Below are 27,774 nucleotides of genomic sequence, written 5' to 3'. Positions count from 1 at the left end.
TGAAAAAAGTGTGTTTGAAAAAATGTTCATACAAAAGGATTGGCAGCACAAAACTAAAACAAGTAATGGCACATTTTAAAGGATTAGTAGCTAAGATGAATCCTCAGCTGAAAAAATTACACAAAAAGACATGATCATCTAGATTTTAAAGATTCTTTAGAGTTTTTCCAAAATAGATGTGCAGTATTTTGGAAATGAACCTTGTTTTACAACTTGCTGTCAGCAGAAAAGAACCATTTTTGAACCGTTTTTGTTTTTGGCTCCAAAGCTGTCAACATTCTTAGCTGACGCTCATCATGACAAGCCTCTCTTGGGCTCGCTGTTAAAGTTTTTTTTACCAACCAACAGAGAACTGAGCCTGTTTTGTATCAGATGTCATGGCGAATGTTTCCCAACTCCCCTGTTACCTTTTAACTAATGCTTTTATTCAGAGCGACACGTAGCTGTGGATCGGACTTGTAACCTTTCAGTTACTGGCCGATTCTCTGACCACTAAACCACACTGGCATCATGTTAGACCAATAAAAATTCAGCGCGTGTTAGACATCATGGAGCATGTTTTCCAACTTCCCAGTAACACAACAGAACATTTGCTGCTCTCTCTCTCTCACCCAAAACTCTTTAGTGCCAGGACTGTATAAATTTTTAGTATGGGTGGTCCAGAGTGGGAATCCAGGCTGTAACTCTGGCAGTGTTATACAGGACTGCCAGTAGGGAGCAATGTGCCATTACTTATAACAAGAGCCTATAGAGTGGATTAGTGGATTAACTCTCATCTTCAGCCTAGTCCTCTTTACTTCCCTCTGATGCAATGTTTAGAGTAATAATCCACATTTTCAGATAAATAAATGTGTTTTGCTACTGCTCTATCACCAGTTTATATAACATAATAGTGATTCACCCTATATCCAGTACATGAAAGCTTTTACATTGTCTGTTCTAAACAGCTGGTATCTGGTAGGTCTTTCCCGGGAAAAATCCTCTGGCGCACAGGAAGTGATGCGTTTTTTTCATTTCCGGTTTGTTTGGAATAAACAGAAGAAGAAGACCTGGGTAGTTGGCATGAGCAGCGATAGCCACCATGGCTGAACAGACAAAGAAAAGAGAAACTCAAACTGCATCAACAGAAAATCCAAGCTCCGCCCACACTGTTTGATTGACAGGTGATCTCTGGGAAGTACAGTGCAGAAACACCACAGCGATGTGGCTGAGCAACAAAGATGGAGACATTTAGAATCTGGCGGATTACCGCTTCAAATTTCTAAACAATACACATGAACTTTGTTTTAATACAGCTGTATTGAAGTTTGAATAACTGATGGCAGAGCTTTATTGGTTTATAAGTTAGTGCTTTATCCTATTTTTTCAATTAAAATTTGTTTCAGTAATCATAATCCTGCTAAAGAACAAAAGTCTGTTTTTCTCTTAATTGATTCCAACATGGAGTTCACATTTCACTTTGAGGTTTTGGTTGGTCTTATTGAGCAATTTGGGCCCTAATCCCATTATCTACTTCCCTTTTTTTCCCTAAATCAAGATAGTAAGTCACAAACTGACTGGTTTTGCGGTCAGTTACAGTTCATCATTTCTACACTGAGAGTAAGTTGTGGCATAGTGCTACATTTCTCACACAGCTGAGAGGTTTCACTGGTGTTGAACTCTGGCTTCATCTTAGAGGGGATCTTCTTGTTTTTTTTATCTGAGTAGATGATGAACCGCTTGATATTTGATATTTTGAGGATTAGTGCAAGAAGACTGTGAACACAAGTCTATAAATTATAGAATTTGGCTCTGTGGCTTCAGCTCATTTTGATCTCTAACAATAGCCGTAGCACTGTTTCTGTGTCTCCTCAGTATGGATTAATATTCTTTATGTCAGAAATTCTGGCAGAGTGGTGATTAAGTCATAATTCAGTAAGATGATGTGTAAATTAAATGTGGTGTTGAGCTGAGCTGGAAAAACACACTAGCAGAGAAACACATTCCCATTCAAATCAGGTATTTTTTAGATTGATAGTGAACCAAACTTAACATCTATTGTGCATTTGTTAGCCTGTCATGATGTTAGCCAGGTGGACTTTTACATATTTGTCTGTCTCCGCTGTCAGCAGAATGAAACAGTGAAAAATACTAACTTGCAAATGCTTACAGGCATGAAGACACCCTTCAACTACATGGATGTGTGGGGTATATCTCTGTTTTTATTGAAGTCAAGGCCTTTTTAAAAGTCAGTAGGCAGTACACCTTCTCTAGTGTGTATTTTTCAGGTGAGGATAAACACCTTTTGACCTTTTTCAGTGAGGATATACCGGAGAAAAAGGTGTAATAGCAAACTACTGAGAGATAATTCCAGTAAATAGACTGATTCCACGGCAACGCGCCACTCCATAGCTTACATTAAAAGCTCTATTTGTCGATATATCTATAGCTCTCTGTTACATTATTGCCACTAATAATAATGAATTTGATTTACCCACTTATTCAATAATATGTCCCTAAAAAATTGACTGAGTTTCAGATGATAGCCTACAATAGTGTGAAAAGTAGTCATGTTTGTTAGTCGCTTTGGGCAAAAGCATCTGCTAAATGGCATAATGTAATGTAATGTAATAATGTCTGGGTTAGAGTTAATGTTAAGGTTACATAGTCTGTAAAGCTGTAGCAAATAGACAAGTGATATTTTGTTGAACAGCTGATAGTTGAGTATTAACACTGGACTATCCAAATAAGTTTGACTTTTATTAACATCCAAATTCAAGTTAAGTATCTCTGAACGCAAGACAATTCAAAGCAGGTCATCTTTATTCAGAGAAATTTAACTAACACGTCAAAACATTGTAACCCATCAACATCCCCTCTAACAGCAGAGAAAATAAACATGTTGCGTGTCGTGTCACGTGTCGACAAAGTGGCTCGTTGGCTGAGAACCGCCATGCATCGCACTCATCAAAGGGAAACCCCCCCCTAGCAAAACAGCCGCAGGTAATGACATAATGACAAGTGAGATTTAAGAGGAGCAGTTGCTCAACAGGAAAGAGCCACTTCTGAACCCCCGTCCTGCCTCTTCACCGCTGCAAACTGGGTAATTTAGAGGAAACATTTGTGTTTTTTTTGGATAGATAAATGTGTTGAAACACCAGGTCGCAGGTTCAGGAGGCCGATAGCTTTGTAGTGCCACCATGTCATCTAGACTGGGGACGCTTCAGCACAATTATGTAAGGGTGTAATTTCTGGGAGTCCTGTGGTTTAAAATACCCTCAAAGGACGTCAACATACTGTACATACTACAACAAATAGAGGAGACACTGAACTTGAGTACAACCCTTTACATTTCACACCCGGCTCCTGACTCTTTTTAGATGTAGGCCCACAATCACTCATAATTTATTTGATGCATCTTATTCTAATCAGTATAAATTCCTTTTTCTACACTGAACTGATGCATGATTGGTCACTAACTATACTGGGGAGCTGTAGTTGGAGGGGAATAGGGGTACTGACTACCCAGAATCCCTAAAATGTCTAGACTAAAATGCCTTTTGTGGTCTTCAAGTGTATATTTATTAGTGCTTTACACCTTTATTTCACGCTGCTCTGGTTTGGATACAGGGTTTGGTTGAAATCTACAAAACTGCAAACAAATAAAACTTTCTCCAAAATATGCTACAGCAACTGTTGTGTTACCTGAGACAAACTGAAACAAGCAATAATAAAAATGTGGTGAGGTTTTTTCTGTGCAGACTGAAACAAAGCTGTCCTCCCTAGACAGATTTTGAATTTGGTGACAGTTTGGTCATGACAGCCGATTAGCGCTATCAGAGTAATGCCCCAAAAACCCAGAATTTCAATTACAGGTGTGTCCGATAATTGATGAGTAAACGAATGTGTGGAGGTGAGTTTCAGTTGGGGATGAGTAGACATAGATGTTTATCATAGATGGAATACACTGTTCTGTACATGAAGTCAAGTTGCTCTTGTCCCAGTTGTGTCTGGATGTTTGTGAAACTCAGTTGTCAAATGTCTCTTCAACCAACGTCAGAAGACAAATTCCTGCACTTTTGCTATTGAAGTGATTCTGATTCACTTTGTGATTTACGAAAGAGATTTTAACAGAGAGCAAGTTAATGCCCGTTTCTGACAAGGGGATGAACGTGTCACTGGCAGGATAATGAGAACCACATCACATTGCTCCATGTCGGCTTTTGGTTGTATATCTCTAAATTCTACGCTGATGAAAAACTGCAGTACTCTCTCCTTACCGATGCAGCATGTACATTGTATGTTTAATATACTGTAATATGTAATATGCATCAAGGAGTGAATGTGTGTGAGTGTGAAGGAGACTGTGTGTGTGGGTGATAGTATGGACACATGAAGTTTTGTCAGCAGCAGGTACAAAATACATTTTTATTTATGTGACTATTGTTGTCTTTTATGTTTGTATTGTGAGCAGCAGCGTTTTTTCCTGTCAAAGATAAATTTCCCTTCAAAGACTGATAAAGTTCATCTTATCCTCTCTGATCAACAGGCCTACAATATCTTATCTTATCAATTCCTTATCTTACAATACAATATCTTATCAATTCAATACAACAAATTATCTTATCAATACAATATCGTCTCAATTCAATTCAATACAATATCTTACTTTCTGCAAATTAGGGTTAAACTGACATGAGAACAGCTGAGGAAAATAGTTGAAGAAAACAATTCGTTTGAGTGAGTTTGGCCTTGGTTGATCTGTCTTTCACCAGAATCAAAATATAAAAGTCAGACTGTATAAAGACATTTCCTGCTGCGTTTCCAGGAATAATAAAATACACACTGCAGGTCTCCAGATTTCATTTTATCCTGTTATGTTTTGTGGCAGAATAGAATGTAAAATTGTGAGATTGGTGTAATGTGTCCCTCAATGTGCTCAGTGTTACACACTTGAAGTCAGGATCGCTTTACATTTACAACAGTCATTATGCAAACCATGGTCATGGTGGTTTCAGTTATGATCAGTGGTGTGGCGTGAAATTACAGAGGGCTTCTTGGACACACACACACACACGCGCACACACTTTTTAATGTTTATTTTTAACACTTGCATGTACTGTAAAATTAGAGCATTTTAACAACACCCAGGTTTGGTATAGTTAGAAGTTTAAAAACTTTTTAAAACGTTTTTATTTCTGTTTCTACTGCTTATTTCCACTTCAAACCTGTTTGATATGTTTTAAACACAGACAGAGCGGCGATAATTACCAAATGACTTTATGACAAAGTCTAAAATAAATGAGTGGGGAAACGTTCCTCCTTACATGCAGAATTGCACGCAACAGCTGTGTGTGTTATATACCTTTAAACATGACAGTCAACACTGATTGCATCATGAACACAATATACTGATACTCTTGTAATATCACGCCTTGACTACTGCAACTCCTTACTGGCAGGGCTCCCGGCCTGTACTTTCAAACCTCTGCAGATGATCCAGAACGCGGCGGCGCGTCTGGTCTTCAACCAGCCCAAAAGAGCACATGTCACTCCGCTATTCATATCCCTCCACTGGCTCCCAGTTGCTGCCCGCATCAAGTTCAAATCCTTGATGCTCGCCTACAAAACAATAACCAAAACGGCTCCGACCTACCTGAACTCCCTCATTCAGGTCTATGCTCCCTCCCGCTCACTACGCTCTGCCAAGGAGCGGCGCCTGGTGCTGCCACCTCAGCAAGGCCCTAAGTCTCTAGCCAGACTCTTCTCTTCTGTGGTTCCCCGGTGGTGGAACGAGTTGCCAAACTCCTTTCGATCCGCAGAATCCCTCTCTATCCTTAAGAAAAGGCTAAAGACCCAGCTCTTTAGCGAATACCTCCTTTCATAAAAAAAAAAAAAAAAAAAAAAATTTGATGCGCTCTATGCATTACCTCATAGCACTGCCTTGTAGCACTCCCTCGTAGCACCTATGTCCTGTTGGACCAGAACTTAGCTCTATAGCACTTACTCTCGTTGTTCTCTCCTATCTAGAAACTTGCTTGTGTTGTATGCAAATCTCATGTGTAAGTCGCTTTGGATAAAAGCGTCTGCCAAATGTGAAATTGTAATTGTAATTGTACTGTACAAACATCATGACTCATTCAAACAAAGGCTTCATGTTTCAAAGCACTTCTGCATCTCTTGACTGTTTGCTCTTTACCTGTACTTTATTTTGCATTATTTTCTCGCCTTTGACATTCAAGTTTGTGTTGGTTCTGTTAGCGAAAGCGTTGCTTTCTCTCGCAGACACTTTAGTCTTTATTCTGTTCTTCTTATGTCCGTTTCTTTGTTTCTTTTGAGGAGTCTTCTTCTTTCTGTGGACTTTGTTATCTTTAAGGCTGTTAGGGGGTTTTACAGTCTTGTTTAACTTAGCTATGGCTGTTTGATTGTTGCCATTTTTCAGAGTGTTCTTCTTCTGTGGTGCTTTGGCTTTTTCTTTGTTGGGTTTTTTCACAGTGGTCTTCTTTGACTGTACATTGGATTTCTGTTCCAAAGTGGTCTTCTTCTTCGTTGCCTGTTTGCTCAGCACCTTTTTATTTTTCTTCTTCTTCTGCGTGCTCAATTTGTTTGTATTGAACGCTTTCCTATCATTTGATTTCCATTTAGGCATCACAGTAGCACTCGTACTCGTCGTCACGCTGGCTGTGGTGGAGGTAGGTGTGGTCTGGCTCGTCACCGGCGGTTTGGTGGTGAATTTGAATTTTCTAGGTGGAGGTCTTGTAGGTTTGTCGTTTGTGTCCAGCAGAGTCACTGAAACGGCACACATGTCAGTAAGCCTGGCCTTGTTCGACCCTGAAGCCACATATGTTGCATTTTACGAGGCTGGATTAAAAATCTGGCTCTGAAAATGGGCCTGAATGTTTGGAATGTTTTCCTCTTTTGTCTCTCTCTATTTTAATCCCGTTTGATGTAAAACAGGATACTGCCTTTTGTAGTTTTATAGTTTTATATATGACCTCAGTCCTATTATACAATTTGGCAGCATATAGACAGAAAGTGGAAGAAAAAAAAAAATGGTTCTATTGAGGTCAAGTCTACTAAAGAGTCAACAGATGTTTTCTGCATGAGATCTAATCTAACCTCTAACATCAATTTAAGTGACTTGATAATACATCATATGTTCATTATGCACCTAGATCAAATCACAACAATATTTTAATTATCTTAAAACTGAAAAATCCCACGTACATATTCCAATTTGAGGTATAATTTCACCGGCTCCACTTTGTCAGGCAAGCTCAGTTCAGTCAAACTAAGTAGCTCTTTTGTCTGGTATGTGCACCGTGAAAATAACTGACATAAAGATATAAGTACATGTAAGGAAGTGGTAAAAATGCAGAGGTAACTGAGGTGACTTACGCTCCCTGGGAGCAAAAGGAACCTTCTTCCCCCGCACTTTGACAGGCAGCGGCTTCTGCTTACATTTCCCTGGAGGTGCTCTCCTGCAAGAATTGAGGATAAAACAAAAAAGAGAAAATGGTTTATTAACAGGTCAAGTTGATAATGTTAATATTAAGCTAACTAATGCCAGAGACAACAAATGCCATGACGTTTTTATGCTGACTATTCCAAAAAACGTACAAAAATGATGGTGAATTTTTGTTGTCAATGCTCAGTGTTTTTCTTACTTGAATTGAAAGTTTAAAGGCCTTAAAATGAATGGCTGATCAATTTTGAGCCATTGAATTTCACCACAAAAATCTGGTATCTGGAATTTGGTATCCAAGTGGGTGTGTCTATGGGCCACAGGGTTATAGGGCCACTAAGTCTTCTGTACTCAAGACCAAACAACCTATTTTTGAAGAACAAGGTTCACAAACATCGGGGAAAGATCAGCTTCCTCTGGTCTCATGACTGTCGGGCCTTGACAGCTGTTAAAACTCCATTGTAAAATTTAAGGTTAGGGTTATTGAGAAAATCAGCATTCTTTTCCTCATTCCTGAAAAACATACTTTTTGCAGAAACCTTGTTGCTGTCCGACAACAACTTATGTGGGTTTGAGGACAAGTGAGTCAAGGCTCTCCTGAATGTTTCCATCAGTTGTGGATGGATGGGGGCAAACTGAGCATTTAGAGTCTTTAAATGAATTCAGATTTTGGTGCTGAGGTGCAGTAAGTATGACAACAGGCACATGATAATTTCTGGAAGAAGGTTTCACACTTGAATTTGGTTTGGGGGGAATAACTTGTTTTGCTTTGAAGTTCCCTGCTAGAAATTATGATTGAAAATGTCCAACATGAATTATGTTTTATGTTTTTTACGTTATGTTTTTACATTTAGATTCTCAGCTATCACCAAAAAATCCACTGCATATGGTATCTTTCCAAATTAGAAATGGGTCATATCCTAAAAAAACTACACTGATTTTTTGTGACAATATGTGACAAGAAAATTATCTCTGTCTCAAGTAGATAGCTTTGTTGGGTGCGCATGCTAACGCTTTAGCATAAGTAATGGTTGTTTTTGGTTGATGTTCTTCAGCCGAAAGAAACAAGACTGAACAACTCTCTTAATGCGCACATCAAAGCTCAATTTAGCATCAAAGATTACACCTAGGTTTCTAGTTACTGGCTTTACATTGGGAGACAGATGACCTAATTTATGGTGAATGGGTCACGCTCTCCCCTCCCTCAACAACAACTGTTGAAGTGCCCTTGAGCACGGCACTGAACCCCCTGTCGCTCTGGTGGAGTTATTCAGTGGCTGCTGCTGTGTTCATGTCTCATCAGAAAAAGTGGAAGAACTGGGTGACTTTTCTACGGAAGGTGATATTTTTTTATCTTGTGCGCACAAGTTAATTATCTTGTGGGAACAAGTTAATTATCTTGTGGGAACAAGTTATTATCTTGTGGTGACTGCGAAAAACAGTCAGCTCGTAATGGTAATGACAAGTAGGATATGTGATATTTATCTTTCCTGGGAAGTTACACACATTCACATCGGGGCAACTCCCTGGTATGACTGTGTGTAACTTCCCAGGAAAGATGATTAAACTCGTGGCTAAACTGGGTTTCATACTCTACCTGGATGGGTCCATGAATTTGAAAACGGTTCCAAAGGGAGACATGGCACTGGGGTACGACGTCGCGAGAAAATACAATTCCCCTGAAAAAAAATAAAAATAACGACCAAGACAGCAGTGTAGCTCATCATTATATTAAATTGGAGCATAACTGTATATGTGAGATATTAAAACACTGAACAGACGTTACCTGCTTCATCTTCAGCAAAGGAGATGATGAACTTGTGGTGATGATTGATGAGTCCGGGAAAGGAGCATGTCTTGGTGTCTCCCATACACACACTCTTCTCTTTCCAGGTTCCTGTCGTCTTATCCTCTTCCAAAGCCATGATTCGACTGGAAGATTGATAGGAAACACTCATTTAATACTAGTGTTCGACCAATATGGGTTTCTGAAGGCTGATGTTTTTGGATTGAAGCTGCCAGTAGTTGATTTTTTGTGCTGATATTTAACACATTTAAATTTGAGAATTTTTTAAGGCCAAATAATAAATAAAAATGGCATTCAGTGTTTCCCCCAGAATTTAAATAATATTTGGCCCCAGTTCTGTATAAAAATGCAATATTAACTTCGTCTTACCCACTCATAAAGTCTCCGAACATGTACAGGCCATTCAGATTGGGTGATTCACATCCTCTATACACATAGCCCCCAGTCACAGATTTCCCAACATGGTGGTCATAAGCAAATATAGGGGGGATATCATCTGTTGTGGTGGAGAAAGATGCAGTGAATTTACATACAGTATGATCTGAACCCTCAAAATTAGATTAAAAACAGGTGAATATTGCAGAACAAAAAGTTGGTGAATGTATCAAAGAAATTCTTGACTTTTCAAAATGAATTCATTTGGGGATGTCAACAAATGTTAGGCAAGATTAAAGCGTACACAATAGCGATGGGACGATATATCAAAATTCAGTATAAAGCAATACAAAAATGTGACAATACGTATCGTGAGGCAGAAAAATGAATTGTGATATTAGCTCCATTTTATTCTGGTGTAGTAATCACAAATGAGACGCTTGACCATCACAGTTTAACAAGCTCTCCATCTAAATTATATTATTTGCACTTTGTAATGACATTTTTAAATTGAATTGGAAAAGGAGGTTGTGCTTCAACAATGGGATTCTCAGTGGAGTGCTAAACCCAAAATCCAGAGCATGTTCCAAAAACTACGTAAGCGTTTTTCTATTGTCATGTGTGCCAAATAAATAAGTGAAATGTTCGTATTTTGTCCTCCTTGACTTGGAAATTTGAGATGTGCTACCTTTTCATAGCTTTTGGGACATTTTTGGGAAATTGTTATCTACATTCTAGCAAGTCAATGCCATCGCTAGAAAGATTTGTGGCTCAGAAATAAACATAATTCTGCACAGATATTGCGTCACTGCGTCAGACTTCATTGAACTTTTCTTTTATTACATCATATCATGGTTGTATTGAATCGTGAACCCCATATTGCGTATCGTATCGTGAGATTAGCATATCCTCCCATCCTAGGGCTGGGCGATATATCAATATTATATCGATATCGTGATATGAGACTAGATATCGTCTTATATTTTGGATATCGTAATATCATGATATGGCATAAGTGTCTTTTCCTGGTTTTAAAGGCTGCATTACAGTGAAGTGATGTCATTTTCTGAACTTACCAGACTGTTCTAGCTGTTCTATTATTTGCCTTTACCCACTTAGTCAGTATATCCACATTACTGATGATTATTTATCAAAAATCTCATTGTGTAAATATTTTGTGAAAGCAAACCAATAGTCATCCCTACAATTTTGTCAATATCGATATCGAGGTATTTGGTCAAAAATATTGTGATATTTGATTTTGTCCATATCACCCAGCCTTACTTACAACTGAACATTTAGCCCACTTCGTAGAAAATACCGAGATATATATCGTGTATCGTCATTCAGCCTAAAAATACAGAGATATGATTTTTGGTCCATATCGCCCAGCCCTATCCCATCCCCAGTCCTCAGTATACTCACTCAAGGAGGAGTTGTGGCACAGTTTGAGGTCGTAGCACTCGAAGCCCTCTTTGGCTCTCCATCCGTAGTTTCCTCCCTTCACGATAATGTCCACCTCCTCGTAGCGGTTCTGGCCCACGTCTCCGCAGAATATCCGGCCCCTGCCGTAGCGGCTGACCGGGTCGCCGCGGTCCACCGAGCAGCGCCACATGTTTCTGACGCCGTACGCGAACACCTCCGGCCGAGCGTCCGGGTCGCCGAGGAAAGGATTATCGGGGGGGATCCTGTACTGCTTCCCGCTGACGTCGCTCCCGTCCACATCGAGGCGGAGGACTTTCCCCAGCAGAGCAGTCCTGTATCGGATCAAACAGGATTTAACAGCGTTTGATAGGAATCTTAAGCGGAGGTGGATACTTGAGTCACACATGACTTGGACTTGAGTCACAATTTGAATTGCTTGAGACTTGATGCATGAAGAGAATAGTTGAGACTTGACTTGACTTGGGTTCTGGTGACTTGGGACTTGACTTTGACGGTTTGAAGGTTTCTAAAGTCTTGACTTGAGATCTTGTGTTTGTGTAAAAGACTTAGGTTGAAAGTGATCTAAAGTTCCAGCAGACGACTGAATTTAAATTGTTTTCTGAATTTGTATGGAATGATTGAATTTATTGAAGTTGAAACTGATTATAGAAATCAAACTCATGCTGCTCTTACCAAGTTTTTAACCTATTAAAACCATATTGCATTGAAAAGTCCTAGACATTTAGTTTTCTTTAAGATATTAAATTGATACTGGACTCTTGATTTGTTCTGACTTGACTTGGTGTTCTACATTTAGACTCGGGACGTGACTTGAGACTTGTGCCTGAAGACTTGAGACTGACTTGGGACAAAATTGACTTGGTCACATCTCTGAATTTAAGATTTGAAAGATGTTCAGGTATCACGTCTGGCTGCATTTCAATGAATCAACTTAATTCCTCACACATTCAGAAACTTGGATTGCCTTACTTGTTTTGTGCATTGCCGTACTTCCCAAACGGATCTCCTGCTTTTCCGCCGTCTCCAGTGAAGATGTACAAATATCCATCGAGACCGAACAGGATCTGACCTCCGTTGTGGTTTGCTGCTGGCTCCTCGATCTCTAGAACGACCCTGAAGGAAAGGAGGACGGGCTTCACTGTAACCACACACCCAGTAGGTAATATTCCTGTTTTCCAGACACAAATATCTAGTTGGCCATCCTTCTTGTATGCAGCCCTCTGTCACCTTTAAACACAGTTACAGTCTCAAAAGGCTTCACAACATGAAACAATGAATGAAAACGACATCCTCCAACCTCAGACCCTCACTGAGAACAAAGTAAAACTCCCACCAAAACCTCATTAGGAGCAAAAACGGAAGAAACCTCGGGAAGAGCCTCACAGATGGATGTTCAGGTGTGCAATGGGTGCCAATGGGTGGGCAAACAAAGATTAAATGTTGATAACTAAATGGAACATAAACAAAATACACAGAATAAAGAAGGTAAGAACTCTTCCCCCCCCTCAAGCAATCCTTTATCCACCTATATCTTGTTCAGCACTGATGCTCTGCTGTATGTCACTCACTCCAAATCCAGCGTTTATTTGTCTTAGCAGTGAAAAGTGAGATGTTATACACAGAACATGCTTGTACAAGTCAGCTGTAATGCAAATAGAGCCTGAGGAGGGGGTGAGGAGATACTTTAGACTCTATGCAACAGACTGGCAAGGACTGAGTGCAGAGCTACCCATCACCTGCCGCACATTAAAGCTGTAAAAAGAGCAGAGAAACTTGCCCCATTCCCGCGTACCTCTCTGAATAAGGATCAGCCGTGTTCATATCATAGGCGGAGACCCTCATCTCACTGACACGGACCTTCTCCAGCTGGCCGTTGACCAGGACGGAGTAGTAGATGAAGAAGCGGCCGTTGTCCCGGTACCGGGGGTGGAAGGCCATGCCCAGGAAGCCCCTCTCGTCCCCCAGCCAGGGCGTGGTCAGCACCTCCCCGCTCATGTCCAGGAAGGGCCGCTCCAGCCGGCTGCCGTCCCGCAGGTACACCCACACGAAGCCCACCTGCTCGGCGATGAACATGCGGTGCGTGTCGTCGCGGCTGTGCAGCATCAGCACCGGGTTCCTGAGGCCGTTGGCCACCTCGGTCAGGCACAGCTGCAGGCAGCCTCCGGGGGCCTCCGTCACCTTCCCCAGGTTGTTGTTGAGGTCGGTGCTCTTCAGCACGTTGGGGTAGCAGTAGTCCTGGTCGCTCAGGTCGACCAGGCTGCAGAAGGTGGCCGTGTCTCGCTCGCCGGCCTCCTGCAGGAGCTTGTTCTCCGTTAAGTATTTCACCACGTGGCCGCATCTGCCGTGAAAGTCTGAGCAGAAGCCGAAGCAAAGGCCCGGCAGCTCTCTGACGGGGGTGTAGGGGTCCTCAGCATCATACAGGTGGGCGGCGTAGGGAGAGCACTCCTGGATGGGATGAACACAAGGTAGAATACCTGATCATTCCAGGGACATGGGAATTTTCTGTAATAGAGGTGGGGAATCGAGTCACAATTGTAATTGCTTGAGACTTGATGCATGAAGAGAAGACTTGAAAGTTGACTTGACTTGGGTTCGGGTGACTTGGGACTTCACTTTGACTTGTACTTTGATGACTTGAAAAGGTTTCTAAAGTGTTGACTTGAGATCTTGTGTTTGTGTAAATGACTTACATTGAAAGTGATGAGATTTGTTCCAGCAGGCGACTGAATTTAAATTCTGTTTTCTGAATTTGTATGGAATGATTGAATTTATTGAAGATAAAACTGATTATAGAAATCAAACTCACGATGCTCTTACCAAGTTTTTATCCTACTAAAACCATATTGCATTGAAAAGTCCTAGATATTCTCCCAAACATTGTATTGCTGAACGATGATTATTCTCTTAATTTATTAAACCATCAGAAAAGGGTTCTTTTTGCTGGCTTAATTGCAGCCAAAAAGATCCTTATCAAAAGATGGATACCCCCACATACTCTATGCAATCTATAGTCTATGCATACTATATGCATACTATACTCTATACTCTATGCATCTGCAAACAATGCTAAAGGAGAAACATTAGAGGCCGTTAAAAGAGCTGCTGATCTGGTGATATCTTTTATGTAAAATATGATTGTATATTTTTATGCGAGGAAGGGCGAGTGTGAGGGGGTACATGCCTAGTTTTGTGTACAATTATGATATGTTATATTAATATGCGTATGAATAGATGAATTTATATGATTGCAGATAAGCAACACTATACTATTTGTGAAGCGGCAAGAGGGGTGGGGGGAAGGGTGTAGGAGGCGGAGTGGGCAAGGGGAGGGCTCCTTGTCCCCCTTTTTTTTTTTTTTTTTTTTTTTTTTTTGTATTTGTGTGTATAATTTGTATATTTGTATGTTTATGCCACCTTGTGAGGGTGGCGTGGAAAAACTAATAAAAAGTTGGTCACAAAAACAAAAAAAGTCCTAGATATTTAGTTTTCTTTAACATATTAAATTGATGCTGGACTCTTGATTTCTGACTTGACTTGCTGTTCTACATTTAGACTTGACATTAATGACTTGGACTTGATTTGGTAATCTAAGACATTTTGCCTCAAGATTTTAGACTGACTTGATTGTTGACTTAATTGGCCACACCTCTGAAATATATACAGTATAATGTCAGGGTGCTGCGGCTCAGACCTTTGCATTCCTGGGTTGCTTGCAGTGTTGGTTATCTAAGAATTTAAGCTTATTCTACTGTTACAGTCAATTGGCCTAAAATGTCTAGAAAGTAAATGTAAATGTATTGGAACACTTGGTTTTGTGAAATGCTCAGCTTATATAGGTAACATGACTAAGGTCTCTTGATTTATAGATATCATTACACTTAATTATACCCTCTGTTTTGAGCCCTGCCCAAATACAACAGTTAACAATTAAAGTTTGGCTTACATTAGATTAAGCTTTATTTTGTTGTGTTGATGTTCAGCCACAAATTCAGCCAGAGGGTTGTATGACACCTCAACTTTAATCTTCACAAATTTGAGCCCTGGCCAAAAACAACAGCTAATTAAACTTTGGCTTAAATTAGAGTAAACTTTATTTTGTTATATGAGTGTTTACCCGATAACAGATTCATAAGTCGATACCCAGAGAGTTGTCTGATACCTAAACTTTAACAAATTGTTGTTGTAGTTTGGGTGAATGACAAACATGCACAAATACATAGACAAGCTTCCTTCAGATGTGAGAAGAGACTGTACAGTAAACTGTCAATCACCAACATTCATCAGCAGCCAATGTTGGAAACCTTTGGTCACTTTCCATTCATTACAATAGAATCCTGAAAAGCACAACTCAACTCTTAGCAGAAAGTTATTTACCTGGCACATGACTTCCTTCAACAAGTCACCACACAGCTCGTATCCCAGCACATCCAGCAGGTCGATAATGTCCCAGTATCTCTCCGCGATGCTGTTGTCCGTTTTCTGGTCGCAGCAGCCGAACTGCTCGTACTGCGTGCAGAACTCCAGGTGCCACGGAGGTTTGAAGGGAGGCTGGAAGTCCAAACACTGAGGATGAGGTGACACTGGCAGAACTGGGATGAGCAACAGGACTGACATAATCATGATAAACCCAGGAAAGCTCTGGGTCTTTTTGGCTGATCCTGGTTTCGATGCCACGCGTAAAACGCCGCAACCGGCTGCGCTCGGATGGAGAGCAGCATGCCGCGTCCCTGGCATATTTGCCATCTGCTTCCGAAAGAGTTGGACTGTTTGCTCTCATTGAACTGTATATATAGGGGTGTGTGTGTGTGTGTGTGTGTGTGTGTGTGTGCGTGCGTGCCTGCGTGCGTGCGTGTGTGTGTGTGTGTGTGCGCGCGCGCGCGCTGGCTGGATGCTCGTCCCCACAGCTCTCTGCGCTGCTGTCATCACCCTCAGATGCCTAATTACCTGACTCTCTCCTGACTGCAGCCAGGTGACAACGCTCCCAGCCGCCAGTTTCTGTCTCCCATTAAGCTGATGATTAAGATGATTATGAGCAATTTCAACAAAATTGATTCGTAATAGCAGTCAGGTTACATGGGGATTTAGATTTTCTTCTCTTACAGATGAATCTGTGGTTCTCTGTACCGCAGCGAGAGGGCAGGTACACATAAACTCATGAGGGCGCGCGCACACACACGCACGCACACACACACACACAAACACACAATAGTGCACAGTGTCGAGGAATGCAAACATTAATCCCACAACACAAGCTGTAATTTTGTCTCACATTTATGTCAGTGCCTCCAGGCAGCGCGCTGTTTTGTTCGGCAGCCTGAGCTTCATCCCGTGGATTTACTGTCACAGCATGTCTTTCCACGAACATTTGCATACACTGTAAAGCGTGGCTGTCAACATGTTGCACCACTGCCAACAAAACACCTCCTTCAACGCTTGCCAAACTTTATTATAGGCTATATGCCACAAAAGTAATCACCAGGACCAAGGGATTGTGTAACGGGAGCCTAGCAACATGTACCGTGTGTGTGTGTGTGTGTGTGTGTGTGTGTTTAGGTATTTTTGATGTGATATTAAATTTGTAAGTGTATGTAAACGATGCAAAAGGTGTCATCTCTCAGAGGAATGGTTAAAAGAGCTAACCTGCCCCCTTGTGTGCACTGCAGCAAATGAAGTGTGATGAAAATGGACACAGGGTTAGTTAAAACAGTAGGCATGTTAATTGGTCTTTTAACTGGTACCGCCCATTCTTTGATCTCAATAAAGTCTCTAGTCACTTTATTATAACTCCATCAATACACAAATGAACATCCAGTAATTATCCAGCAGGTGGCAGTATCCAATCAGCGACTGCACCTCAAGTGGACAAGGAAGCGGAACTTCGTCACTTAATTTTATTTTGCGTTTGTTTATGATGAGGTGAACGGTGTCAAGTTAGCTAGAATACAGATAGGAAACTTCCGTCTACAATTTTCAAAATAAAACCTTTATTGACAAACGGACGTTGCAGCGTTTTAAATTACAAAACAGCAAAGTGAAAATAAAGAATACATTAAGGAGGAATCCGTAGAAAATCTAATTATTCCTCTATGTGTTACGATACATTTTTTTGTTATTATAATATGCACACCCCAATACTTGTTTTTTCAAAAGTGATAAATTTGCGCTTTTATTTTGAAGGCTAAATCTGTAAACTTCCGGTGTGGTTCCAGCTATCTCTAGCTAGTTTGACGCGGCTGATGAGGCGCTGCCAAGTCTGACAACAAAATATAATTTGGCTAACGTTACGTATACAGCTGAAAAGCCACAGCCATGGGACATTAAATGGTTGGAGGAAGACTTGGTTTCATGCTAGCTAGGTAACTAAAGTCGGTCTACTTTTCGCCGTTGAACCGAGACGCTGCGCCCCAAAACACGAACGGGTCTCTGGACCCTGGAGAAGCTACAATGAGCTCGGAGCACCAGAGCGACAGCGAGGACGCCGACGAGTCGCAGGACAGGCCCAACAACGGCAGTGTTTCCGACAAAGAGGAAGACCCCGAGATCGAGGATTCAGATGATGAAGATGACAGCCCGCGGAGGGTTTCTCCAGCCCCGCCGAGGAGCAGCGGCAGCGGCAGCGGGGACGGGCGGGAGCGTAGTGCGAGGTCGCCGGCGTCCGAGGAGCGTGAACCCCGCTGCCAGACAGCCAAGGAACCGACGACTGGGAGCAGCGGCGGGACCGTCAGCGGCAGCGGGACTAGCCTGTTCTCCTGGCTGCAAAGCAGGACTATAAGAAGAGGTATCTTTGTGGATCCAGCTAGGGATAACTTCAGGACCATGACCAACTTGTATTGCTCAATGAATCCAGCTGCAGACTCTGTCAACCTGAGCACTCAGACTCACGGCGCTGTGTTCAACCTGGAATACTCTCCGGATGGGTAAGGCAACGCTACTTCTACATTTTGGGCCTTTAACTGACGCACATATTCACAGGGTTCCCACTGGCCTTGACACCCCTTGAAAGTTTAGCGATTTGAGGAAAAATGAAATGAAACAAGGCCTTAAAAGTTTCTGAAAATGAATGAATGGGTGGATGGCCTTGAAAGTACTTGATTCTCCTACATGCAACATTCAGTAGCCTATGCCTCACCTCTCTTCATCTCAGGATCAACACTTCACATCCTGAGGAAAACCCTGTGATGGCTATTTTTGTTGTTACAAGAGCAGTTTTAAAATTGAGCATTTCACCAGGATTTCCTGACTTCACAAGATCATGAGTGTAAATTCTCTCTGATGTCCTCTATGATGTCTAATTTGCCCCAAAACATGCCAGTTCTATCTTTAAATTTCAGTACAGTAAACCTAAACTTAGGAGTGGAAGAGTTCAAGCCTCAGCGACCAGACAACAGATGTCGCAAATAAATCCTGTAGCCAAGCCAAGCCAAGGCAAGCCAAGCCAAGCCAGGCTGAGAACAACATGGGTCAAATTCTGTTTGTGCGCACATTTTACAGCAAGACAAACTGTATTTCCTCCCTGCACACTGACCTCTGGGGAAGTGCATTTGTGCAGGAATTAAGGCCACATGTGCAGATCAGAGGATCCTAAACCTGTTCAGCCTCATATCTAACTTTCTCAGGACCTAACTGAGAAAACTAGTGTTATCCTGGGGTACAGTGTTGTTAATGTTATTCTCATTATTACTCCCCTTGCTATGGGAAAACCAACCACACCTATTATTTTTGTGGAACAGAGTTTACCCACCGTTTTAGGTTGACATGAATCTTTATGACGTAAATCCATAGTATACTTCATGGGAAATTAAGCTGTATTTCTGAAAATATAATAGATTTTTGGTTACATTGATGATTGTTTGCATTATGATAATCACAGACTGCATGTGATGGTTTACAAACCTTTTCATTTCTCACTCCCAACCCAAACGCTGGTGTAGATGTATGAATTATGTCCAGAAATGGAAGAAAAAGATGAGTTTCCTCGTGTAAAATGGCCACTGAGGTCAACCTCTTCTTCTTCTATGCTTCAGTTCAGTACCTAACTGATGGTGTGTGTCTGTTCTGACCAGGTCGGTGTTGACTGTGGCCTGTGAGCAGACCGAGGTGCTGCTGTTTGACCCCATCTCATCCAGGCACATCAAAACCCTGGTGGAGGCCCACGAAGACTGCGTCAACAACATAAGGTGTGTGTTTTATTTTTTTAACCTTTATTGATCCAGGAAAGGTTTACAGAGTCTTTCAGCAACATCCTGCGTCTCATTCACACAAGTAACACCCATTCACAGGTCTGGGAACTGACCAGTACAAACACAGTCTTCTACTGTTGGCCACTGGGAAGCTCTACTGGAGCAGTTTGGGTTGAAGTGCCTTGCTCAAAAGCACCTCAGTTTTGTTAAGCTTCAACCGTACAGTAAAAGTTTGTTTTTTTTCTAAAGGACCACTGAATGGGTGTTCAGTCCAGGCAGCTAAAACTAATCGGGGGGGGGGGGAAATGCTCAGGACAGCATCTTTATTGGCCTTCGCATTTCAGAATAAGCTCCTTTGTTAGGACATGAAACACATCGGCCAATAAAGATGATTGAAAAATTGAAAAATCGGTTTCTTCTTTTTATTTGGTTGTGATTTTATGTGTGTATTTTTATAGGTTTGTCCTCTATCATAATAGGGTTGTGGATGTTGTTTGTATTTTCATTATTTGTGTATGGTTTTTTATTTGTTTGGTTTCATTCTTTTTATTCTGTCTTTGCGTAGCGCTTTGTAAACTGTGTGTTTTAAAAAGTCACTATATATAAATAAAGTTTTACTTACTTAAAGATGATTGGAGGGATCAAGTTGCGATCCTGGACCTTTTATCCCCATTGCTAGTGGAAAAACTATTTTCCGAAATCAAATTTGTAAGGCACATCAGAAGAACCCTCAAAATGTTTTGTAAATCGAAAAAGAAGATGCAGCTTGTGCGTCACTACGGTTTAAAAAGTTGAAAGCAAATCTCAGCAACCCTTTTCCTGTTTGACAGCATGGAATAAAGTCACATAAATGTCACTGAAGGATGGGCAGAAAAGAAGGAAGACTACAGTAAAAGTGTCCCAGTGATTTTATGTTTTCACATTCTTTGGACATACTTCTCTAATTTTTTTGCTCTTGTAATCTTTCCATAAACAGTAGGAGAGCAGACAGGGACACACAGCTGGGGAGACAGAGGATAAGTTTGTGGCAGGATTCAGTTTGTAGGCCAGCAGGTGTTTATCTAGTTCCAGATCCGGGGGGGGGTTTGTCCACCTGTGCACTGTCTCTGCAAAGTACCATTTCTTCCTAAAAGAGACTGTTGTTTTCAACCGCACCCCATTATCGTTTTTTGCTTTTTTTGTGTTGTAGACCTGACCACACTCTTGGGCTCCCATTGTGCAATGAATTGTAGGATTAGACTGATATATCAGGCTCATGCTGGCTTTTTATTATATGTCAGATATTGGCAGATCAGTGTCATCCGCCTCCGATGTGATGGAGGTTCCTCCCTCAGTCTGTTATTTCTTTGCATATTTTACTCATTCGTTTATTTGTTCAATCATGTTTTTCATAATTAATTCTTCATCTAAAGGCAGAAATGTATCCCAGAGTTCCCCCTACTATTGAGTAGGCAGGGTGAGTCACCCTCCCTTAAAGCAGCTATTAACTGTAAAAGAATGTCATTAGTCTGTGTTTCATTGGAGACTTTTAGTGTCCTTTTATGGTCTAAATACTGTTTCAGAGGCTTTTCCATCCTGACAGTAACAAAATTCTGGGAGAAACACTGAAAATGTTAAATTTTTTGGCATGAAAATGGTCAAATTTAGAGGTGTTGCATATCAGCAAGTTTCGGCTCTCTGCGACTTTGATCTAAAAATATCGATATTGGTATTGACTTTCAAAAACCCATATCTGTCCCTAACTAACTCCAAGGAATTATACACATAAATATCTCATAATAGACCTATTTCACATCATAGCAGCAAAGCCCAAATGTTCAGACTCAACTGTTCTTTTATATGACAAGTAGCAGTATGTTCACTGAGAGTCTTGTGATTTTGATGATTTTTTGTCTGAATATTTGCCCTGTACAGGTTTTTGGACAATCGTTTATTTGCCACCTGCTCTGACGACACCACAATTGCATTATGGGACCTCCGGAAGCTGAACTCGAAGGTTTGCTCGCTGCACGGCCACGCCAGCTGGGTGAAGAACATCGAGTACGACACCAACACCCGGCTCCTCGTCACGTCCGGCTTTGACGGCAACGTCATCACATGGGACACTAACAGGTGTGTGTGCAAGTACATGTGCATAATATAAAGTGTACATGGTAACAAGTAAATATGGGAAAATCATAAATGCACACATTTAAAGATGAATGTGGTGATTGTGCATTGTGTGTGTTTCTCTGCACCTGAAGGTTTTCAAAGGTTTTTTCTTTGATGAGTAATTAAATCAGATGGATGCTTTAAAATTGTTGGACATAATTGTGAGAGGCACATTTACCATATATTACAGAAGGCAAGATATATTGTGAATGTATGATGTGCTTTTCCAGTTCATTGTATAATGTATATTGTCTGATTTATACAATGAAATGAACAATGACTTTTTCACCTTGTTAGCTAATTCTTTATATTATAACATACACCTATTTAACAGTAAATTCAAACATTTCTATTCTCATATTTTTGTATCAAAATCCAGTTTTTACTGGGGAAATTTTGTGGTTACTTCATGGTATACCTGTAGGCGAATATAAAAAAAAAAAAATCCAATAATACCGTCACAGATTTTTAACTTTCAAAGTGAGATGAGTGGGTGTTTTTTGGGTGAAAACCCTGTTTTCTTTTCCACCATGACAGCATGGTTATGTTCCACTGGCTGAAATTTATGGTTTAAGTATTTCACAGTAGATTGCTTCACCAACTATACCCAGTATGCAACAGGCTTCACTGCTATTTTGTCTCCATGTTTATTCTGGTCCAACCCTTCCACTTTTGAACAGCTCCTCCCCGGTTTATGATGAAAATACATCGAATTACAGAAGCAAGACGCCATCGAAATGCCGTGCCCTTGTGACTTTAAACACCATTAAAGCTTTTTTGATCCTCCTTCCTCCGCAGGTTCACGGAGGATGGCTGCCCGCACAAAAAGTTCTTCCACACCCGCTACCTTATGAGGATGCGGCTGACGCCCGACTGTTCCAAGATGCTCATCTCCACTTCCTCAGGGTATCTGCTCATCCTCCACGACCTGGACCTCACCCAGTCCCTCGAGGTGGGCAGCTACCGCATGCTGCGAGCAAGACGGACTCCGCTCAGCTCAGGTGAGATGAGGGTCTGCTGCCTGGTGGGTTTAAAAAAATCTGCTTGTCTCTTATTTCTTTACCTCATACTTCTCTATTATGCACAAATATCGAGCGACACAGGAATATTTGTTACATTTGTTGTCTTTGTGCAGTGGTTTTGCCCTTGCTCTCCTTATTTATTTGGTTGCAATTGTGGTATTATATGAATTTAAGCTTTTTCCATTTTTGCATTCATTCTATGAATTAATGCATCAGCCAAATGCTTAAATGTAAACGTTAAAGATTACCCTTCATTTTGTTTCCTTCTCCTCTGACTCTTATTCCTCCTGTTTTTGTGTTCTGATCACACCCGGATAAAAGCTTATGACAGTTACAAGCTTTGTTTTTTTTGTTTTGTTTTTTTTGTTCTGGTTTTCACTGTCTGTGTTAGTTCCTTTCTGTTAAATCTCCTGCCAAATCCTATTAGCCACTTCGTTATTGTTTCCACTACTTGAAGAAAATCAGTTTTCTTCTGACTCTGTAGATGGAGGCACATCGGCGTCCAGGTCGGCTGGAACTCCTCGCCAGGGAAACGACTCCAGCAAGATCCACCCTCATAGAGAAGGTCAGAGAGAAACTTGTGGTGTAAAAACTGAGTAACAAATGCCAACCCTGGTTCTCTTAATTGATCATAATTATGGTTCTCCCAGGCCTTTCTCCCAGGAACAGCCTTGAGGTTCTGACTCCGGAGATTCCCGGAGAGAGAGACCGGGGGAACTGCATCACCTCCCTGCAGCTGCACCCTAAAGGCTGGGCCACGCTCATCCGCTGCTCCAGCAACATGGACGACCAGGAGGTGAGCGGCCTTTGGCTACGGATACACCTGACATTTCACTAGGCTTGGGCCAATATTCGATATCACCTGGCTGCGGCACCGTGTGATGCTTAGATCACAACTGTGCAAGCTTTTAAACTTAAAAACCTATAATCTACTAGCAACCTTCTCCCCACAAGTCGCTGTGTTTTGACATCACAACAAAAAGCCACTAATGATTGGTTGGTCTCACTGTGGGTCCTGGACCAGCAGTAATTTTATTGTTCAGGGACAAAAGCAACACAGCGAATACTGTTGGAGCCATTTCACTTTAATGTTGCCCCTACTGTTGGCCTAGGTGAATAGCAGCATAGTTTACTTTAATTAAGCATCAGGTGTGTGTGGAGGCAGAATCCAGAAAGAGAAAAGGTTTTCAACCACATGCACGCACGATTACAGGAACATAGATCAACAAACACATGATAGAAAGAGTTTTTTGTTTCGAATATTTATTTTTTGTTTATTTGTTGATTTGAACTTGGATCCCTGCCCTGTTTGGGTTGATTTCCCCTTTTTATTTTGATACATTGATCATTATTACCACACACACACACTCCTGCCATAAAATCATCCGCTTGGATTCCATCATAAGAAAATCATCAACCAACCTCATCAAACCGTGAGTAACCTAAGCAAACAACAGCAGAACAATCCAAGTGTGAGCGCGTTGTTACCCCGTATTATCTGGCGTAAAGGCTGTTGGTGGAAAACAAGTGAAAGCCATGGGCCTTACAAATACTATTGGTCCCAGGTCTGCTGCAGCGACATCCAGCCCCTAACCCGGTTCTCTTTTCCCCCTGTAGTGGACGTGCGTGTACGAGTTCCAGGAGGGGGCGCCCACCCGGCCGCCCGTCTCCCCCCGCTGCTCCCTCCGCCTCACCCACTACATCGAGGAGGCCAACGTCGGGCGGGGCTACATCAAGGAGTTGTGTTTCAGCCCGGACGGACGGCTCATCTGCTCCCCATACGGCTACGGCGTGCGCCTGCTGGCCTTCGACGAGCGCTGCGGGGAGCTGGCCGACTGCCTGCCCGTCCAGACCAGCTGCCTTAGGGAGGTTCGCTCCATCTACTCGCACAGCGACGTGGTGCTCACCACCAAGTTCTCCCCGACACACTGCCAGCTGGCCTCGGGCTGCCTCAGCGGCCGCGTGGCTCTCTACCAGCCCAAGTTCTAGTATCCGCTGCTGTCGAAACGGGGGATACACTGCAGACCTGGGCACAGCAGTAGTTGTGCTAATTAAGGTTCCTGCACAGGTGTGGAAGGTTTGGGAATGTATGGAAAATGGAATTTGGTGGTGAAAGTTTGAAAATTGCACAAGAAAGTGTAGAAAGTACAAAAGAATATAGTTCTGTCCCAATATACACCAGACTACATATTTTCTGTGGTTTTAGACCCCCGTCATCTCACATATGCAGATATTTGTTGCTGTGAAGAACAATCTTTATCTATAGAGTGATATGACATCGCTAGCAGGGACAAGATGACTATCGGCGTTAATCAAAAGGAATTAAGATGTTGGAAAAAGTTAGAAAATTTGAATTGAAACTGTGTAGAAACCCTGAATAATTCCTAGCATTTGTTTTAAAGTGCTTGGTGGACCAGATGGGTGGGGTTTACTGCATGCAGACAAATGTCAGGCAAGGCGTCAATCACAGTCTACTAGGATACTAAATCGACTTTCAAATACTTGGCTTAATACTGTGATTTTCTAAACTTTCCGACACTTGCTCTTTGTGGGGAAAACCCCACCCGTCTGGCACGTAAGGAGGATAAAACAAAACCATGAAAGTATTTGCAAATACTGTTGGGCCCAGGTCTGCAGCTGTGGATCAGACTGTGTTTGGGTGGGAACCGTCAGCTGACTGCCACTGAACTGAAAAAAAGATTTAAAAGAAGGTGAAGACGGCAAGTGTGCTGACTCCATGGTCAGGATGGAAACTTCCAGCCTCTCTGACCCTGAACTTGAAAAAAAAAATGAAAACAAAGACTTTGAGGTAAAAAAAAAAAAAAAAAAGAGGGACTTTGAAGACTATAGCTGAAGACTCCCGTCTAGACTGAGGAGAGGGTTGCAAGCCCGAACCTCAAAGTTGTTGCTCACCGCTCGCTCGGATCCAGAGATGCAACGCGGCGTCACTCAAAAGAAAACAGACGACTTTGTCAGATTGTCTGTTGGTCTTTTTCATACTAAAGATTAATTTTGATCTATAACTATAGCATTAGATAACTTTGAATCTTATTTTGAGACTTAAGTAAACACATCCCGATGTTCCTTCCTTGGGGACGAAAACACTAAACGATGCAAAGGACGGACGTTAATCGCAACGAGACAAACAAGAAAGCGGGCATGCTTTGTGCGGATCGTCCTCCAGTGCGGTTCGTGTTGCTGGGACGTTTTTTTTCCGTTCTCTGCTGCTCCGCTCTGCTCAAGCCTTCTCCATAGGTGCTGCTTCTCTGCTCATACAATCTGAACTTTGACCCCGGACCTCATCATCTACCGGCTTTTTCTACTTTTCGTTCCACATCCCCACCTTAGTTCACCTCATGGTTTTTTTAGTGCTTTTATCGGTGTATTTCTGAAGAATGTTGTCGACACTATTCGTAGCACGGTGTATAAGTTTGATTCGTTTGATTCCTTGGCCGCCTTGTGCGGACATTGAGGCCCCTCTAGGAGTATTTTTTATTATTTTTGGAGACACTTCTCATTGCCACCTAATTTGTGTGTTTTTATCTAAACCTCTGAATGGAAACCTTATGCTGTCTTGACGCTAGAAAAGCCCAGCTGCTGTCAACAAACTGCTGTTTTGAATTTTAGAACTGAAATATCTGAGCTTTCAAAATGTCCCGGCCTTTTCTAGACCCACTTTCTGTACAAACCAGTATTGTTAGATCTTGATGGTTTGTTAGATCTTGATGGCTTGTTAACCTTCTCTTAGTCCCCAAAATCCACTGGTCTTTCTAGTGTTAAGGCAGTGATACACCGGGCAACTTTTTGGCCAACAATGCCGAAGGAGTTGCTTTAGGACAATATTGTTGCCAAGAAATATTTGACTCGTTTTCTGACCTTGTAGCTTATGTTGTTGGTTTTTGCAGAGTACTGTCCATCCACATCACCACTCCAAGTTACTTTTATTAATTTCTTCTCTAGGGAGTGAATGGGTCGCTCTGATTTCTACACTTCACAACCGTGTCAGCGTCGCCATCGCTCTTGTGTTCGCTCGGGAAAAACCAATGTAGTATAGCTACTGTAGGTCTAAGAGCCAAGCAAATGCCTGGATATTACACCTTAATGACAGTTACAACACATTGTGACTGAAGAATAGATAGTAATGTACTGTTATGTAAAGAAATGATAGACATGAGCCTATACTACTATGCATACCAGCCTTCACGAATATCCTCCTTTCTAATTTATGCGAGGGTGATGCTCTGTGTCACATGCCAAAATACGTCTTAAGATTGTTTGGTCCAGGCTGAGGTCGCTCCTCACCTGCTTCTCCTCTGCAGTGAACTGTGAGCTGAGAACTACAAGTGACCATCTGATATTTTGATCAGAAGTGAGTTTGAGGATCAGTCTATAAACAAGTCTATACATGTGGCAGCAGTTCAAATTTTTTAGAATGCTTGAGTGGAAAAGTAAACAGGCTAGGTGGGAGGTGGAAAGTGATGACACTGAATATCTAAAAACGACTCTGAACGCAGATGGGATCTCATAATTCCTCAGCTCACAGAATGCTTCATCCTGACCCGGTCCTGTAAGAAGGAAGGACGCGTTTTACACTTTGTACCTCAGTTAACTGCTCAAAATGTGTTCAGTGTTCTGTATTTCACAAATGGGATCAGTTCACTTTCAGTTCATTCAATTCATATTGCACTTTTTACTAAAATTACAGTGCTTATAACCAGTCGTAAAGAAATCATTGACAATGAATCCTGTTACATTAGTGACTTGTAGTTGACTTTTTTTTTGACTGAACTGAAAGTTGATCAGGCCCAGCCATGCTGTATATTCACTGCTGCTTTTTAATTCACTTATTCACAAGCTCATTGGTGAGAAGTGTCTTATCTGCCATTTTCACTATGGGTATTGCAACTAAAACCTGGGTTCGTTTTTACGAATCTGTTCTTTTTTTGGTCAGTCATGTTTTTGGTTTTTAAACTGTACTGGGTTGTGATTTAATTGAACGTTCTTAGTTGTTTTGTCATTGCGGGTGCACTGTCACCTGGTTTGATCACAGCTGGATGGGTGGACGAGGAATGAAAACATGTTGGACGCTCGCACTGTTGTTTCCTAAATGGCTATAAGTTATCCCGACAATGATACTAAAATGGTACTTATTATCACTGAAATAAAAGGTAGCTTTTTTGCACTACTGACTGTTTTGTTTTGACTCGAGTATTCATTACTCAGACACATGCAGCGCTGAGAACCTGCCACTAGATGGCAGTCAAAATCCCAGGAACCGGATGATGGAACCCCTCTGAGAACCTGGAAGATGCTGCAGAACGGCTCTTATTTAGTGCAAAAACACAAACC

General features: G+C 41.6%; 2 protein-coding genes across 3 annotated transcripts; one reads left to right on the top strand and one right to left on the bottom strand.

Annotated features, from left to right (window-relative positions):
* Nucleotides 1-645: 645 nt before the first annotated feature.
* hhipl2 (HHIP-like 2) lies at nucleotides 646-15,686 on the bottom strand. Its single transcript, XM_071519416.1, has 10 exons — nucleotides 15,447-15,686; nucleotides 12,865-13,517; nucleotides 12,042-12,185; nucleotides 11,052-11,383; nucleotides 9,621-9,747; nucleotides 9,231-9,376; nucleotides 9,042-9,123; nucleotides 7,378-7,460; nucleotides 6,640-6,768; nucleotides 646-704 (listed from the first exon to the last, which is right to left on the bottom strand). The coding sequence occupies exons 1-10, from the start codon at nucleotides 15,684-15,686 to the stop codon at nucleotides 646-648; spliced, it is 1,995 nt and encodes a 664-aa protein (XP_071375517.1).
* A 1,622-nt stretch (nucleotides 15,687-17,308) lies between these two features.
* Nucleotides 17,309-27,592, top strand: wdr32 (WD repeat domain 32). 2 transcript variants are annotated; one of them, XM_071519508.1, is made up of 8 exons: nucleotides 17,309-17,723; nucleotides 17,763-17,989; nucleotides 19,136-19,249; nucleotides 21,167-21,364; nucleotides 22,202-22,404; nucleotides 22,910-22,990; nucleotides 23,076-23,221; nucleotides 24,043-27,592. In XM_071519508.1, exons 1-8 carry the CDS (start codon nucleotides 17,517-17,519, stop codon nucleotides 24,412-24,414), a joined length of 1,548 nt encoding a protein of 515 aa, XP_071375609.1. In that variant the 5' UTR covers nucleotides 17,309-17,516; the 3' UTR covers nucleotides 24,415-27,592. The 2 variants fall into 2 exon arrangements, with proteins under 2 accessions (XP_071375609.1, XP_071375605.1); XM_071519504.1 differs by having other exon boundaries at nucleotides 17,309-17,989.
* The last annotated feature ends 182 nt before the right edge of the window (nucleotides 27,593-27,774 follow it).

This window comes from Centroberyx affinis, unplaced genomic scaffold (assembly GCF_046629955.1).
Source record: "Centroberyx affinis isolate AG114_WGS23_722 - 3 ecotype Tasmania unplaced genomic scaffold, CSIRO-AGI_Caff_v1 ptg000058l_1, whole genome shotgun sequence".
Classification (NCBI taxonomy): Eukaryota; Metazoa; Chordata; class Actinopteri; order Beryciformes; family Berycidae; genus Centroberyx; species Centroberyx affinis.
Note: the sequence above shows the minus strand (reverse complement) of the source record. Positions and strands in the feature narration are given on the sequence as shown.